General features: G+C 54.3%; 1 protein-coding gene across 2 annotated transcripts in view; it reads left to right on the top strand.

Annotated features, from left to right (window-relative positions):
• Positions 1 to 10,049, top strand: part of ANO10 (anoctamin 10) — a 186,535-nt gene extending 176,486 nt beyond the window's left edge. The window contains exon 12 of one of the 2 annotated variants that reach the window (XM_045295089.1): positions 9,594 to 10,049. In XM_045295089.1, the coding sequence (XP_045151024.1) occupies positions 9,594 to 9,662 (69 nt within the window). In that variant the 3' untranslated portion in view covers positions 9,663 to 10,049. The remainder of the gene's footprint in view (positions 1 to 9,593) is intronic. The other variant, XM_045295090.1, reaches the window with a different exon arrangement.
• The last annotated feature ends 2,296 nt before the right edge of the window (positions 10,050 to 12,345 follow it).

The following is a 12,345-nucleotide window of genomic DNA, read 5'->3' as shown; positions in this document are numbered from 1 at the left end:
TTAGTGCCCTGTGTCCCCACTACCCATGTCCTCTTGTTTTCTCTCATCCCCTCCTTTTTAGTTGGTTGCCATATGTGTTCCTGGGTTGGATCTGACCCTGCCAGAGTGCCTGGGCCTCGCCCTGGGAATTTATGCAGTTAGTAGCTTTGCCCTGATGCCCCTTGTGTTTGGTTTTGTTTTTTAATTTTTATTTTTTTCCCTTGTGCTTTTTAAGCTTACCTCAGTGGACTCATTTTGTGCTTGGCTTACTTTGCTTAGCATAATTTCTTCCAACTCTTCTCATGTGACAATGTGCTTCACACATTCATCACTGCTTTTTAGGGAACACTCCATTGTATGTGTGTTCCAGAGGGTTTTAATCCATTTGTCAATTGATAGAAAATTAGGTTGTTTCCAACTCTTTGTGATTGTAACTGTGCCACGATGTACCTTGGAGCACAGATATCTGGTCGTGGTCTGTTTCTTGCCTCTTCTGGGTATATGCCCAGTAGGGGGATTGCTGGATCGTATGGTAGCTCAATTTCCATCTGTTTTAGATATCGCCAGATCAATTTCCATAGTGGCTGTACATACCTACAGGTCCACCAGCAGTGGATGAGAGTTCCTGTCTTCCCACAGCCCCTCCAACACTTGTTGCTTTCTGATTTTTTGAACTGGGCTACCTTTGAGGGTGTTAGGTGGTATCTCATAGTTATTTTAATTTGCATTTCCCTTATGACTAATGATCAGGAACATTTTCTCATATGTTTATTGGCCATCAGATTTCTGCCCTAGTGAAACTAATGTTCAGGTCCTTTGCCCACCTCCCCAGTGGGCAGTTGTTGTTTTTCTTTTTGGAAGCCAGCAGAGTATTGTAGATTTTGTCTGATGTGTCATTGCTAAATATGTTTTCCCAGTCTGTGGGCCCTCTTACTACTTACTCTCTTGGTGAATTCTTTCAGTGTACACACTTTCAGTATCCCACGTGTCAATTTGTGCCTCCTCTATGTTTGTGTCCTTCCATATGCCCGATAGCCCTGAACCAAAGTTCTCAGATTGGTTCCAATTCCCTCATTGATGGCCCTAAAACTTTGGGGTTTTACCTCAAGGTCTGTGATCCACCTTGAGTTTATTCTTGTGCATGGAGTGAGATAGAGTCTTGCTTCATTTTTTCTGCAGGTAGATATCCATTTTTTTTCTAGCACCACTTGGTGAAGAGGGCATCCGCTTCCCGTTTGATATTTTTTGGCCCTTATCAAAGATCTGTTGTCTGTATGCTGATGATTTTATTTCTGGGTTTTCAGTTCTTTTCCATTGGTCTGAGTATATATCATTGTACCAATACCATGCTGTTTTGACCACTCTGCTGTATAATAGGTGCTAAAGTCAGGTAAAGCAAGCCCTCCCACTGTGTCCTTCTTCTTGAGGAGTTCTTGCTAATTCGGGGCTTCTTCCCTTTCCATATGAAGTCGGTAGTCACTTTTTCCAATTCCTTGAAGAACGATGACCTACCAACTTTCCCAGCGTACTTTCCACCTGTTCCTTTAGGAGTCTTTTTTTTTTTTAATCAAGAATGCCTGGATTTTATTTATTTTAGTTGATTTCTTAAGCTTCCTTTCTTGGGTTTTAAACAACATTTAAAAACCCGTGCTCAAATGTGAACTTCCAGATCAGGGTTGAAGTCCACAGGGTGGGGTGTCAAGCCAGGCTGAAGTCCACAGGGTGGGGTGTCAAGCTAGGCTCCCTTGAGTCTGGAAATGTAACAGAAGTAGAAATTCTAAGCCAGGTAGGTCCAACCAGGTGAAGTCATACCCCATCAGGAGCCTGGGAAGCCCTGGGTCTGCCTCCTGGGATACAAGTGTGATCCCATTAAGTGTGAGGCTCCTGCTGCAGGTGACCCCAGCAGATAACGGTGACCCATTGATGCAGGGCCAAAATGGAATAGTGTTGGGGTCCAATGCCGGGGAAGGTCTGGGCAGTGTGAACCGGTCAGGCCGGGCTCTGAGCCAGGTTGCCTGGACTCCAGCCCTCACAAGCTGTGTGGCCCCAAATCCTCTGTGCCTCGGTGTCACCTTTAAGATGCGGAAACAGCCATCTCTGGTCGGCACTTCTGAGGAACAAGCCCGCTCGTCTGTATCTGGGGCCTGGAGCACATGTTGTGATGAAAGTGCCGGCGATCCTTGCGACTTGAAGCCACTCCCAGGGAATAGACTGAGCAGCCAGTACACGCCGTGGTGATGGCGCAGAGGGTCAAGGAGATTCTAACCTGCAGGCACAATTAGAAATGCAAGTGGGGGAGGCGTGAAGGTGGCCACCCACGATCTGCAGGAAGCTGGCACAGAGCAGCAGCTCCAAGGCTGAGGCTGAGACAGGTGCCTAAGCCCCACCTGCAGCCTGTGCGAAACCGTCTACGGCAGAAGTTCTCAACTGTGACTCTCGTCTCTGAGGGTCAAGCGACCCTTTCACAGGGCTCGTCAGATTCATAACGAGCAAAGTGAAGTTATGAAGTAGCAACGAAAATAATTTTTATGGTTGGGAGGGTCACCACCACATGAGGAACTGTATTCAAGGGTCGCGGCATGAGGAAGGTTGAGAACCACTGGTCTAGGCGGAGAGTCATCCCTTGCTGAAGCCCATGGTTCCGGGGGAGGGGCCTGTGCTATCATTGTGTAGTGATTTCATGTGCGTTTTGCAGACATGGAAGGGACCGCATCAGAGTTCCCATAACTCAGGCACGTAATTCACACACCAATAGACCGAAGGGCCAAGCCTGCGCAGTGCTGGTGTGGGCTTGGTGCACTCAGGGCTTCCCAGACCCTGGAGCTGGGTGACTAACTGCTCAGCTCTGCCTGGTCACTAACAGCCAACTCCTCTGGCCACCTGTGGCGCTTCACATGGCGATTTAGGGTCCGGGCCTCAGTCAGAAACCACACTCGGAGCATGTGCCTGGGTGGTGGTTGTAAAGAGGACCTGGGGCCTCTCGGGGCTCCTCGGGCTCTATGGAAGTCTGTCCATCTCAGAATAGCTGTGGCCTTTCCTCCCAGAGTGCCATTTTAAGTCCTGCTTTGGCAGATTTCTCTGGGAAACCCAAAATGTGCCTAGGAAGCAGGCCGCAAGCATGTGTTTTATTTTCTTAGCTGGACCGGTATGTGCCTGCCCCCGGGGTCAGCCTTTGAGCCAGGACTGAGCCCCAGGGACACTGGAGGCTCGCCAAGTTTCGGAACCTGCCCTGAGCTGGGTTTTGACCTTCTTTGCGGATCCTGGGTGGGAATCGAGCTGATGATTTGGTGAACTTCCCGTGGCCATTGAGTTTCCTCCGTCCCCCTCCCACTTAGCTCTCACTGCAAACACCTGCACTCCCCTGCCACTCCTGGAGGCCCAGGCCCTGACCTCCGCTGAGCCAGCATTGTGGCGCCCACACCTGCACTGTGATGACCAGGACAGAACCAGAGGGACCTCACTCGGAGACACCGGTGTGCACAGAAAGCTCCCACTGGCACCGCGCTTTCTGTGATCCAGACACGCGGCCACAAGTTCACGCTCCGTGGGGAGGGCTGGGAGGAGGCCTTTCTCCAGAGCTCAGAGGCAGCCCTGGCCAACAGGGGGAAGCCCAGAGGTGGGATAGGCTTGTTGGCGGTAAGCCCCAAGGCAGCAGTGGGGGGGCCCTGGAGGGAGGGTGGGCGAAGGGTGTCAAGAGAAAGGTCTGAGAGGAAATGGACTCCCGAGTCCTCTGGTCCAGAGGACCGGTGCTCCAGCTGCTCTGCGGGCAGGGGACAAGAGCCCTTAGGCAAGAAATGAGAGGGGCAGGGACTTGGCAGGTGGTGTTGTTGGGACCTCTTCAGGGTGCTAGAAAGCGGACACACCTGATTGCCATCAAGCCTGACCCCTCTCATGTGGTCAGCTGTGGAAAGCACACCTTCCAAGGATGGGGGAGCCCGTTGCCACGGGTGGCTTCTGACTCAGGGTGATCCTGTGTTAAAGCAGAGCTTCTCCTACCTACAGAGATTTTGGTTGGCTGAGTGGAAGTGGACGGGCAGGGCTGCTTCCACGGAGTCTCTGTGTGGATTGGAGCCACCAGCCTCCAGGTTAGCATCCCACTACAAACCACGGGCTCCACAAAGCTCCCACTGCCTGGCTGCTGTCTATATGCCTCCTAGGCCTGAGTTGCCTGAGGACTCTGGACGTGACCAGAGCCAGGGCAGATTTGAATATCAGCCGGATCAGAATATGTGCAGAATATTGCTTGCTTGGGCAAAGCTCCCATTGTTCTAATTGTCAGGTGTCAACTACTCAGCTCGGACTCCTAGCGAAACACTGCCCTGTCCTGCCCCGGCCCCCAACTGGTCATGTTTGAGCCCACGGTTGCAGCCACTGTGTCCATCCTACTTGTTGGGGGCCTTACTCTTTTCCGCTGCCCCTCCACTTCCCCACGCACGATGTGCTCTTACAGGGACTGGACTCTCCTGACAACGTGTCTAGAGAATGTGAGATGAAGTCTCGCCGTTCTTGCCCCTTCTGGCTGTACTGTCCTTCTCCCAAGACAGTTTCTTCTTTGGCAATCCGTGGTACTTTCGATATTCTTTGCCAGCACGTCATTCAAATGCGTGGGCTGTTCCCTAGTCTTCCTTATTCAGTGGCCAACTTTCACCTGCATGATTTCAGTGAAAATAGCACAGCTTTGTTGGGCTCACCTTAGTCTGCCCACGACCCCTTGCTCTGCGACACTTTCCAGGGGTCTGGAAATGTGTCCTCCCACAGCTTGGCAGCAGCTTCCACGAGCACTCCGTGTGGCTACAGCATGGCGAAATCCTTGACAACTTTAATCTTTGCGGCATTTATCATAATGTTAATTATTGGCCCAGGTGTGAGGTTTGAGTCTTTTTTCCCCCCTTAGTTTCTGTGTTTTCTTTACATTGAGTTGCCATCCACACTGGAGGCTGCAATCCTTGATCTTCAACAGCAAGAGCTTCAAGTCCTCCTCACCTTCAGCAAGCACGGTTGTGTCATCTCCATAACAAAGGTTGTTAATAAGCCTTCCTCCAATCCTGATACCATAATTTTAAAAATCATTTTATTGGGAGCTCTTACAGATAAAAGTCGATAAATCAATTGTATCAAGCAAACTTGTACATATGTTACCATCATCATTTTCAAAGCATTGTCTTTCTACTTGAGCCCTTTGATATCAGCTCTTTTTTCCTACCCTCCCACGCTCATGAACCCTTCATAAATTTATATATATTCATATCTTACACCGACTGCTGTATCCCTTCACCCACATTTCTGTTATTCGATCCCCTTGAGGGGGTTATACATCCATCCATCGCTATAATTTCCCTTCTCCCCTCCCCACATCTCCCCGTACCCTTATAGTATCGTTACTCAGTGGTTTACCTGTCTTGGAATCTGTATGTCAAAAGCACCTATCTGTACCAATGTACATATTCTGGTCCAGCGGGATTTGTGAGGTAAAACTAGGGTCATGACAGTGGGGGGAAGGAAGCATTAAAGACCTAGAGTATTTGCAGATACTACATTCTTCTTGATCTCACCCAGCTTCTCAGATGACTTGCTCAGCATACAGACTGAATATGATTGGTGAGAGGATACACCCCTGATGCACACCTTTCCTGATTTGAAACTGTGCAGCATCTCCTGGTTTTGCTCACACAGCTGCCTCTTTATCCATTTCCAAGGTTCCTTTTGAGCACAATGCAGTGTTGTGGAATTCCCATTCTTCTCAAGGCTATCCATAGTTTGTTATGGTGCTCAGTCAAACGCCTTGGCACAGTCTATAAAACACAAGTAAACATTGTTCTGGTATTCTCTGCTCTCAGCTGAGCTCCATCTCACGTCAGCAGGGATGTCCCTTGTTCCATGTCCTCTTCTCAATCCAGCCTGACCCGCTTGCAGCTGACTGACAATGTACTACTGAAATCCTTCTTGGATGATCTTCAGCACAATTTTACTTGCATGTGTTATCAGTGCTAGTCTACAATTTGAGCATTCTGTTGGGTGGCCTTTCTTTGGAATGGATACAAATATGGATCTCACCCCGTCAATTGGACAAGTAACCGTCTTCCAAATTTCTTGGCATAGATGAATTAGTGCTTCCAGTGCTTCATCAATCTATTGAAACATTCCATCGATATTCCATCAAGTTCTGAAGCCTGGTTTTTGACTAATTGCTTTCAGTGCAGCTTGGACTTCTTCCTTCAGTACTATTATTGTTTCTTGGTCATATCCGACCTTGTGAAATGGTTGAACTGGCCGACTGGTTCTTTTTGGTACAGTGACTGTATTCTTTCCATCTTCTTTTGATGCTGCCTGCATTGTTCAGCATTTTGCCCTTAGAATCATCCCATATTGCAACTAGAGGCTTGAGTTTTTTTTCTTTCCGTTTCAGATGTGCTGAGTGTGTTCTTCCTTTTTGGTTTTCTAACTCTAGGTCTTTGCACACTTCATTTTATAGTACTTACTATGTCTTCTCCAGCTGCCCTTTGAAGTTTTCTGTTCAGCTGTTTGACTTCATCCTTTCTTCGTGTCTTAGCTACTCTACAATTAGAGTAAATTTCGGAGTCCCTTCTGACACTATGATCTCTTCTTCCTTTTCAATGGCCTTTTGCTTTCTTTGTGAAGGATGTTCTCGATGCCCTCCCACGGCTCATCGGGTCGTCTGTCATTAGCGTTCATGCAGCAGATCTGTCCTTGAGATGTTCTCAGCATTTGGGTGGGATAAACTCAAGGTCATCTTTTGGCTCTCATGGACTTGCTTTAATTTTCTTCACCTTCAACCTGAACGCACACATATTTCATGGGTGGTCTGTTCCACAGTCAGCCTCTGGTTTTGTGTTAGCTGCCAACATTGAGCTTCTTCGTCTCTTCCCACAGTTGTAGTCAATTCGATTTCTGGAGAATTCCATGTGCTGTTGATAAAAGGTATTTGCGATGAAGTCTTCGTAGGTCTTGCTAAATTCTATCATTCGATCTCCAGCTTCATTTCTGTCACCAAGGCCACATTTCCCTACTACTATTCCTTCTTCGTTGTTTCCAACTTTTGTATTCCAATCACCAATAATTATCAGTGTGTCTTGATTGCATGTTTGGTCAATTTCAGACTGAAGACATTGGTAGAATACTTGTTCCTTATCACTAGTTTTGGTAGTTGGTGCAAATTTGAATAACAGTTGTATTGATTGAATTTCCTTGTATTGGGATATATATAATCCTATCACAGGGAGCACTGTACTTCAAAATCGATCTTAAGATGCCTTTTCTATGCCTTTCTATGTTTTTCCCAGCATAGTAAACTATATGATTCTCTGATTCAAAATGGCCCAAACTAGTCAGCTCACTAATGGGTGCTGCCCTGGTGGTACAATGGTTACGCACTGGGCTGCTAACCGCAAGCTCAGCAGTTTGAAACCACCAGGTGCTCCCAGGGAGACGGTGAGGCTTTCCACCCACAGCTGTGGGAACCCCTGGGGAACAATGGTCCCCTGCCTGCGGGGTTGCTCTGGGTTGGAACCAGCTTGATGGCAGGGAGTTTCTCTGGCGCTGGCCCTGCCCACAGGCTCAGCAGGGCCAATGTCTGCCACAGGCCTGGGAGCAGAGGGGAGGGGCCGAGGGGCTCTCAGGTTAAGCTGCAGGTTTGGCCTGCACTCTTAGCCATAATGGGAGGGGGGTGGGTTCAATTTGTGACTTGAAAAGAATCAGTCAGAGCATGAATATTTTCATGAGTCATCAGTTTTGGGGAAATTCCATTCTTTCTTCATTAGGGCTTTTTGTTTTTCACCCAGTGAAGAAGTCAGCATTATCATCCTTACGTTTTTAATAAGGTTTTAATTTAAGGATTCCCAAGGAAACCAGATTTTTTTAAGCGTAGGGTGGGGAACACTGTTGCTCCCTCCCCCTGCTTCACCAGCCCCATGGATGATCCATTCGTCCCATCTGGCTGAGGGGGCTGGGCACACACTGGGCCTCTGATGGGGACTGGAACCTCCGTGGCCAAGCCACAGAGATGCAGGTCCTGGTTTACCCCCGAGAAGCCATCATGGTGCCATACAGCCAGGACCTAGCACTGGTTTCTGGCTCCTGCCTCTGCCCCCAGGCAGGCTGCACCTTTCAGCCAGAAGCACCCAGCCCGCCGCCACCTGGGCAGGGAGCGCCACCTCCTTCCCATGGGCTTCCCAAGGGGTCCTGGGGTGGCAGTTGCAGGTTTGGAGGGAGGGGATCTCAGGGAGACACTCAGCCCCTCTGCCTGAGGGCTGGGCCCCCAGCCACAGCCATGCATATGATGGGGTGCCCCCTGCGCCTCACAGGGAGCCTCCAATGCCCCCTGGCCTGAGTGACTCTCCACGTGGACTGCCTGGAAACACGGTCTGAAGAGTGTGTGGCCAAGGCCACAGCCAAGGCACATTTTGTTCTCAGTGTGGTAGGACCTTGTTCAGTTCAGTTAGGGTCTTGAGTTCAGGAAACATTGGCTGGTTCGCAGAAAGCCAGTGGAGAAGGCCTGCGAGCAGTGAGTGACACTCGTACACAGGCTCCGCCTTTCTTGTCGGGTGGATCTCTGGCTTCAGCAGGCCAACCAGGCTCCTGACAGCGTGCCTCCCGGGAGTGCCCCAATGGAAAAGGCGGCAGATCCCAAGAGTAACTCCTGGGGGAAGGGTGTCCCGTGGCATGGCAGTTCTGCTGTCCCAGGTCTGTGGACTCCGTCCCACCACCACCACCCCTCCTCATCCTTCCTCTGTCAGGCTGAAGGTGGCATAAACGCAGCCATGTGCACAGGCACCTCCAGCCAGCTCCAGCCCATGCCCACCTGCTCCGGGCCACACGATGCAGCAGCACATGCCCTGCCTCTCCACAGCCATCCCCAAGGCTGCTGACACCCAGCAGTCCCCTCCCCCATGGGAGCAGGGTGACCAGGGCTGAGCCACCCTGTGAAGGACAAGCTCAGGGATGAGCAGGGCTGCCAGGGTCACTGAGGTCCGGCAGACCGAAAGGAACCGTGTGGGGAATAAGGGGCAGCAGGAGCCAGAGGTTGGACTCATGAAAGGGGCACACCCAGCTGGAAGTCCAAAATAGGCAGTTCAACACCACCGCCCCCCCCCCCTCCTGCCACCCATCCCTCCTCAGCAGACAGACCTGGCAACCTGCTACAGAAAGACCACAGCCCTGAGTGCTTCTCGGCAGCCCTACTCTGCACACAGGGAGTTGCTCACCAGGAGCCGACTAGACTTAATGGACGGTGCCAAGTGGTGGTCTCGTGGCTCAGGGCGTTTCCACTCTCATCCAGCACTCTGGGCAAGCCTTGGTCTATTGACCAGCAGTGCAAACCCAGCGGCCACTCCTCAGGAGAAGGACCCAACTGCCTGCTCCCTTAGAGGTGCCCTCTTGCGGGCTAGCTGTGCACGTGAATAGCGCTGGGGCAGTGGGTTTGGTCCGGGCTGCAGGAACAAGGGCACCCTGGGGCATGTGGGAAGGAGGGCCAGCTTCTCCTGGGTCACGGCTCCCAGCTGCTGAAGCCTGGGGGGCCTCAGGCAGGGTGCGGTGCACCCACCACGGGCAGCAGCTGGGAGGCCGGGGCTCACCTGTGTCCTGTGCTCTCTCCACAGCAGCTGACACTCGTGGCCGAGAACCTGAAGGAGGAAGCCAGCGACCGTGGGAAAGAGCAGGCGCCCTGAGCCCACTGCCTGTCCATCCAAAGCCTCAGCCTGCTCCAGCTGCCCCTCGTGCTCCGGCCACAAGGGGCAGGGGGCACCGTGACTCAGACCCACCACTCGAGGGCCACCCAGTCCACAGCTTCCCCACCCTCCACCCACCCCTCCTACTCCCCCACCCTCCGACTGCCCAGGCCACACTGCCCCTGGATCCCCTCTCCACGTTGCCCCTCAATGGGGCCACTTGCTGCCCGCGCCAAGAACCAGGCCAGCGGAGCGGCTGGGGCAGTGGGCCATGGGTGACCTGGGGCTGCCCTCACACCCTCTCCTGGCTCACCTGGCAGTGTGCTCACAGCTGCTTCATCAGCGAACACCAGTAACCTCGCGATTAAAGGCAACGTGCCCCTCTGATCCCGCTGCCCTCTCTGCTCTGAACCAGCCTGGGGTCTGGTGGCAAGCGGGGAGGACACAGAGAAGCCACCTGCAAAGCCTGCCCAGGCTGATCGGGAGGGTGTGCTGCTGGGACCAGCCCCAGAGGGGCCACCATAGAGCCAGCAGGCAGCCTAACCAGGTGCCACCTGAGCTGTGCCCACGGGCGCGGCCCTGCAGGCACATGCCTGCTACTCTGATTGTGCGCTCCCTGTCTCCAGCCCCCTGACAACCTGAGGCTCCGATGGTGCGACCCTCGGGCCCCAACATCCCCGGGCCAGTGAGCAGGACAGGCCCCTGGGGGTGGGGGTAGCTGCAGATGCCCCACTCAGAGGGCCGTGGGGACAGGAAGGGCCGCTGCTGCCCCATCCATCGTCAGCACCTCAGCTCCCTCCCTCGCAGCCGGCCAGCCGGCCCAGCTGCACATGTTCTGTACATCCTCGCTGCCGGTCTCCCCTGCCACCATGCCGTGGTTTGCGTGGGCCCGTGGGCCCTGGGGATGGCAGGGCGGTGCTCTCTGCTGTCCCTCAGTCCCAGCGTGTCCACATGCACACATCAATACACACATGCTCATGCCCACGCACGCAGGCCCCTCCGCAGCGGGGCTGGTGTTGCCCTGAGCTGCCTAGATAGAGGTGCTCCGGGCAGTCACCCCCTTGCAGTGGAGTGTGGGCCTGATGCTCTCCAGGACGTGCTGGCCATGTCAGCTCCCCACCCCCGTGTGAGCCGGTGCCCTGAGCCCTGCAAGGTCTTCATCCCACCCCAGCCTGGAGCTGTCTGCTTACGACCCGGTGGGTGTTGGGGGTGGGGGATCCTCAGCCCTCAGGGACCCGTGGGCTGTGAGGCAGTGGGTAGGGTGCCCTGAATTGGAGCGGTCAGGGTCCCCCCCCAGGCCCACCCCCCAGTGAGGCCGGCGCCGACCCTGGCTCCTCTGCGGCCCTTCCCAGGATCCCCCGTCGGCCTCCCCTCCGGGTCTCCTCTGGCAGCAACATGCTCTGCCAAGCCCCGCCCATCACTGCCAGGGCACGGGGGTGGGGGGGCCGGCGGGCACCCCGACACAGACCCCGCCTCCGCTTCCTCCCCGGGCCACACTGCTTGTGCGCATCTGTGGGTGATGGGGGGAATGAGCCAGGAGGTTGTCTCCTCGGGAGGAAGGGGGACAGAGCTGGGGGGCACAGAAACCTGCTCAGCTCACAGCCGTCAGCCAGGCGAAGACCTTCACGCCTTCTATGGTGTGTGTGCCCCATGGAGTCATTCCTTCTGCCAACCCCGTGGCTCCGCCCTCCCCATGCCTTCCCTCTTAATGGACAGCCAAGGTGTCCAGGGCCAAACTTGGGTTCCTTTGCCGCCGCCAGCATCCTGCAAGTGGGAGCAGACAGCGTGCACCCCTCTGACTGGCCGCACCCCACATCACGCTCCCCCGGGTCCTCGCTGACCGGGAGCCCACCCGAGCTCCCTTTCAGGGTGCGGTGGGGTGGGGTGGAGTGTAGGAGCCACGCTGCGCCATCTCCAAGTTTTGTCGGCTCTGCTCACTGAGGAAGACACGGAGGCTGCCGCCGCCTCAACCCCCCCCTCCACCCCCCCACCCCGAACACAGCCCCATGGGCGTGGCGCACCCCTCCAGCAAGAACCCCACCCCCACCACCCCACTGTGCTCAACCTGCCCTGTAGCCTCTGAGACTCTTCCTGGCCGCAGACCCATCACCAGCGCTGTGCCCTGCCGGCCCGGGAGCAGAGGGCTCCTTGGGAAGATGCCCCCGAGCACCCACCCTCAAGAGGATGTTCTTACTAGGGTTACCCCATTTCCAGATGCCCCTAAGGGCTCTCGCTGGGTTTAAACACACTTCGGAGTAGTCCAGCCCACCTGCCCCAACCGATAAGGGGTCAGAGGCCCCACCTGCCATCACCAGATAGGGGGCATCCACACAGCAGCCTCTGTGGTGGGTCAGAAAAGGGATGTAAATGGCACAGAGCTGGTCCCAGGGCAGCTGTGCCCCGATAGCTGGCCAGAGACCCGATCTGAGAAGGCTGCAGCGACACGGGTCCAAGACCCCCTTCCTCAGAGGACTAGCGTGAGCAGGGAAGAACCAGTGGCCTACAGAAGCCCCTCGCTGCTGCTGTGGGTGGGGGCGGGGGTGGAGCTGTGCCCGGCAGGCCGTGGGAAAGGAACCTTGGCTAACAGCAGTGGCCCCGGGCCCCGAGGGAGTGTGTGCTGGGCCTGCCGGGAAGGCTCCCAGTGGGCGACGTGCTCAGCGGCAGATGCACGCCTGGCTGGGGA

The sequence above is a fragment of the Echinops telfairi genome, unplaced genomic scaffold (genome assembly GCF_000313985.2).
Source record: "Echinops telfairi isolate 266 unplaced genomic scaffold, ASM31398v2 ScPeMD7_4225;HRSCAF=4972, whole genome shotgun sequence".
NCBI classification, from domain to species: domain Eukaryota; kingdom Metazoa; phylum Chordata; class Mammalia; order Afrosoricida; family Tenrecidae; genus Echinops; species Echinops telfairi.
The sequence above is the reverse complement of the archived record's forward strand: the minus strand, read 5'-3'. Positions and strand labels throughout refer to the sequence as shown.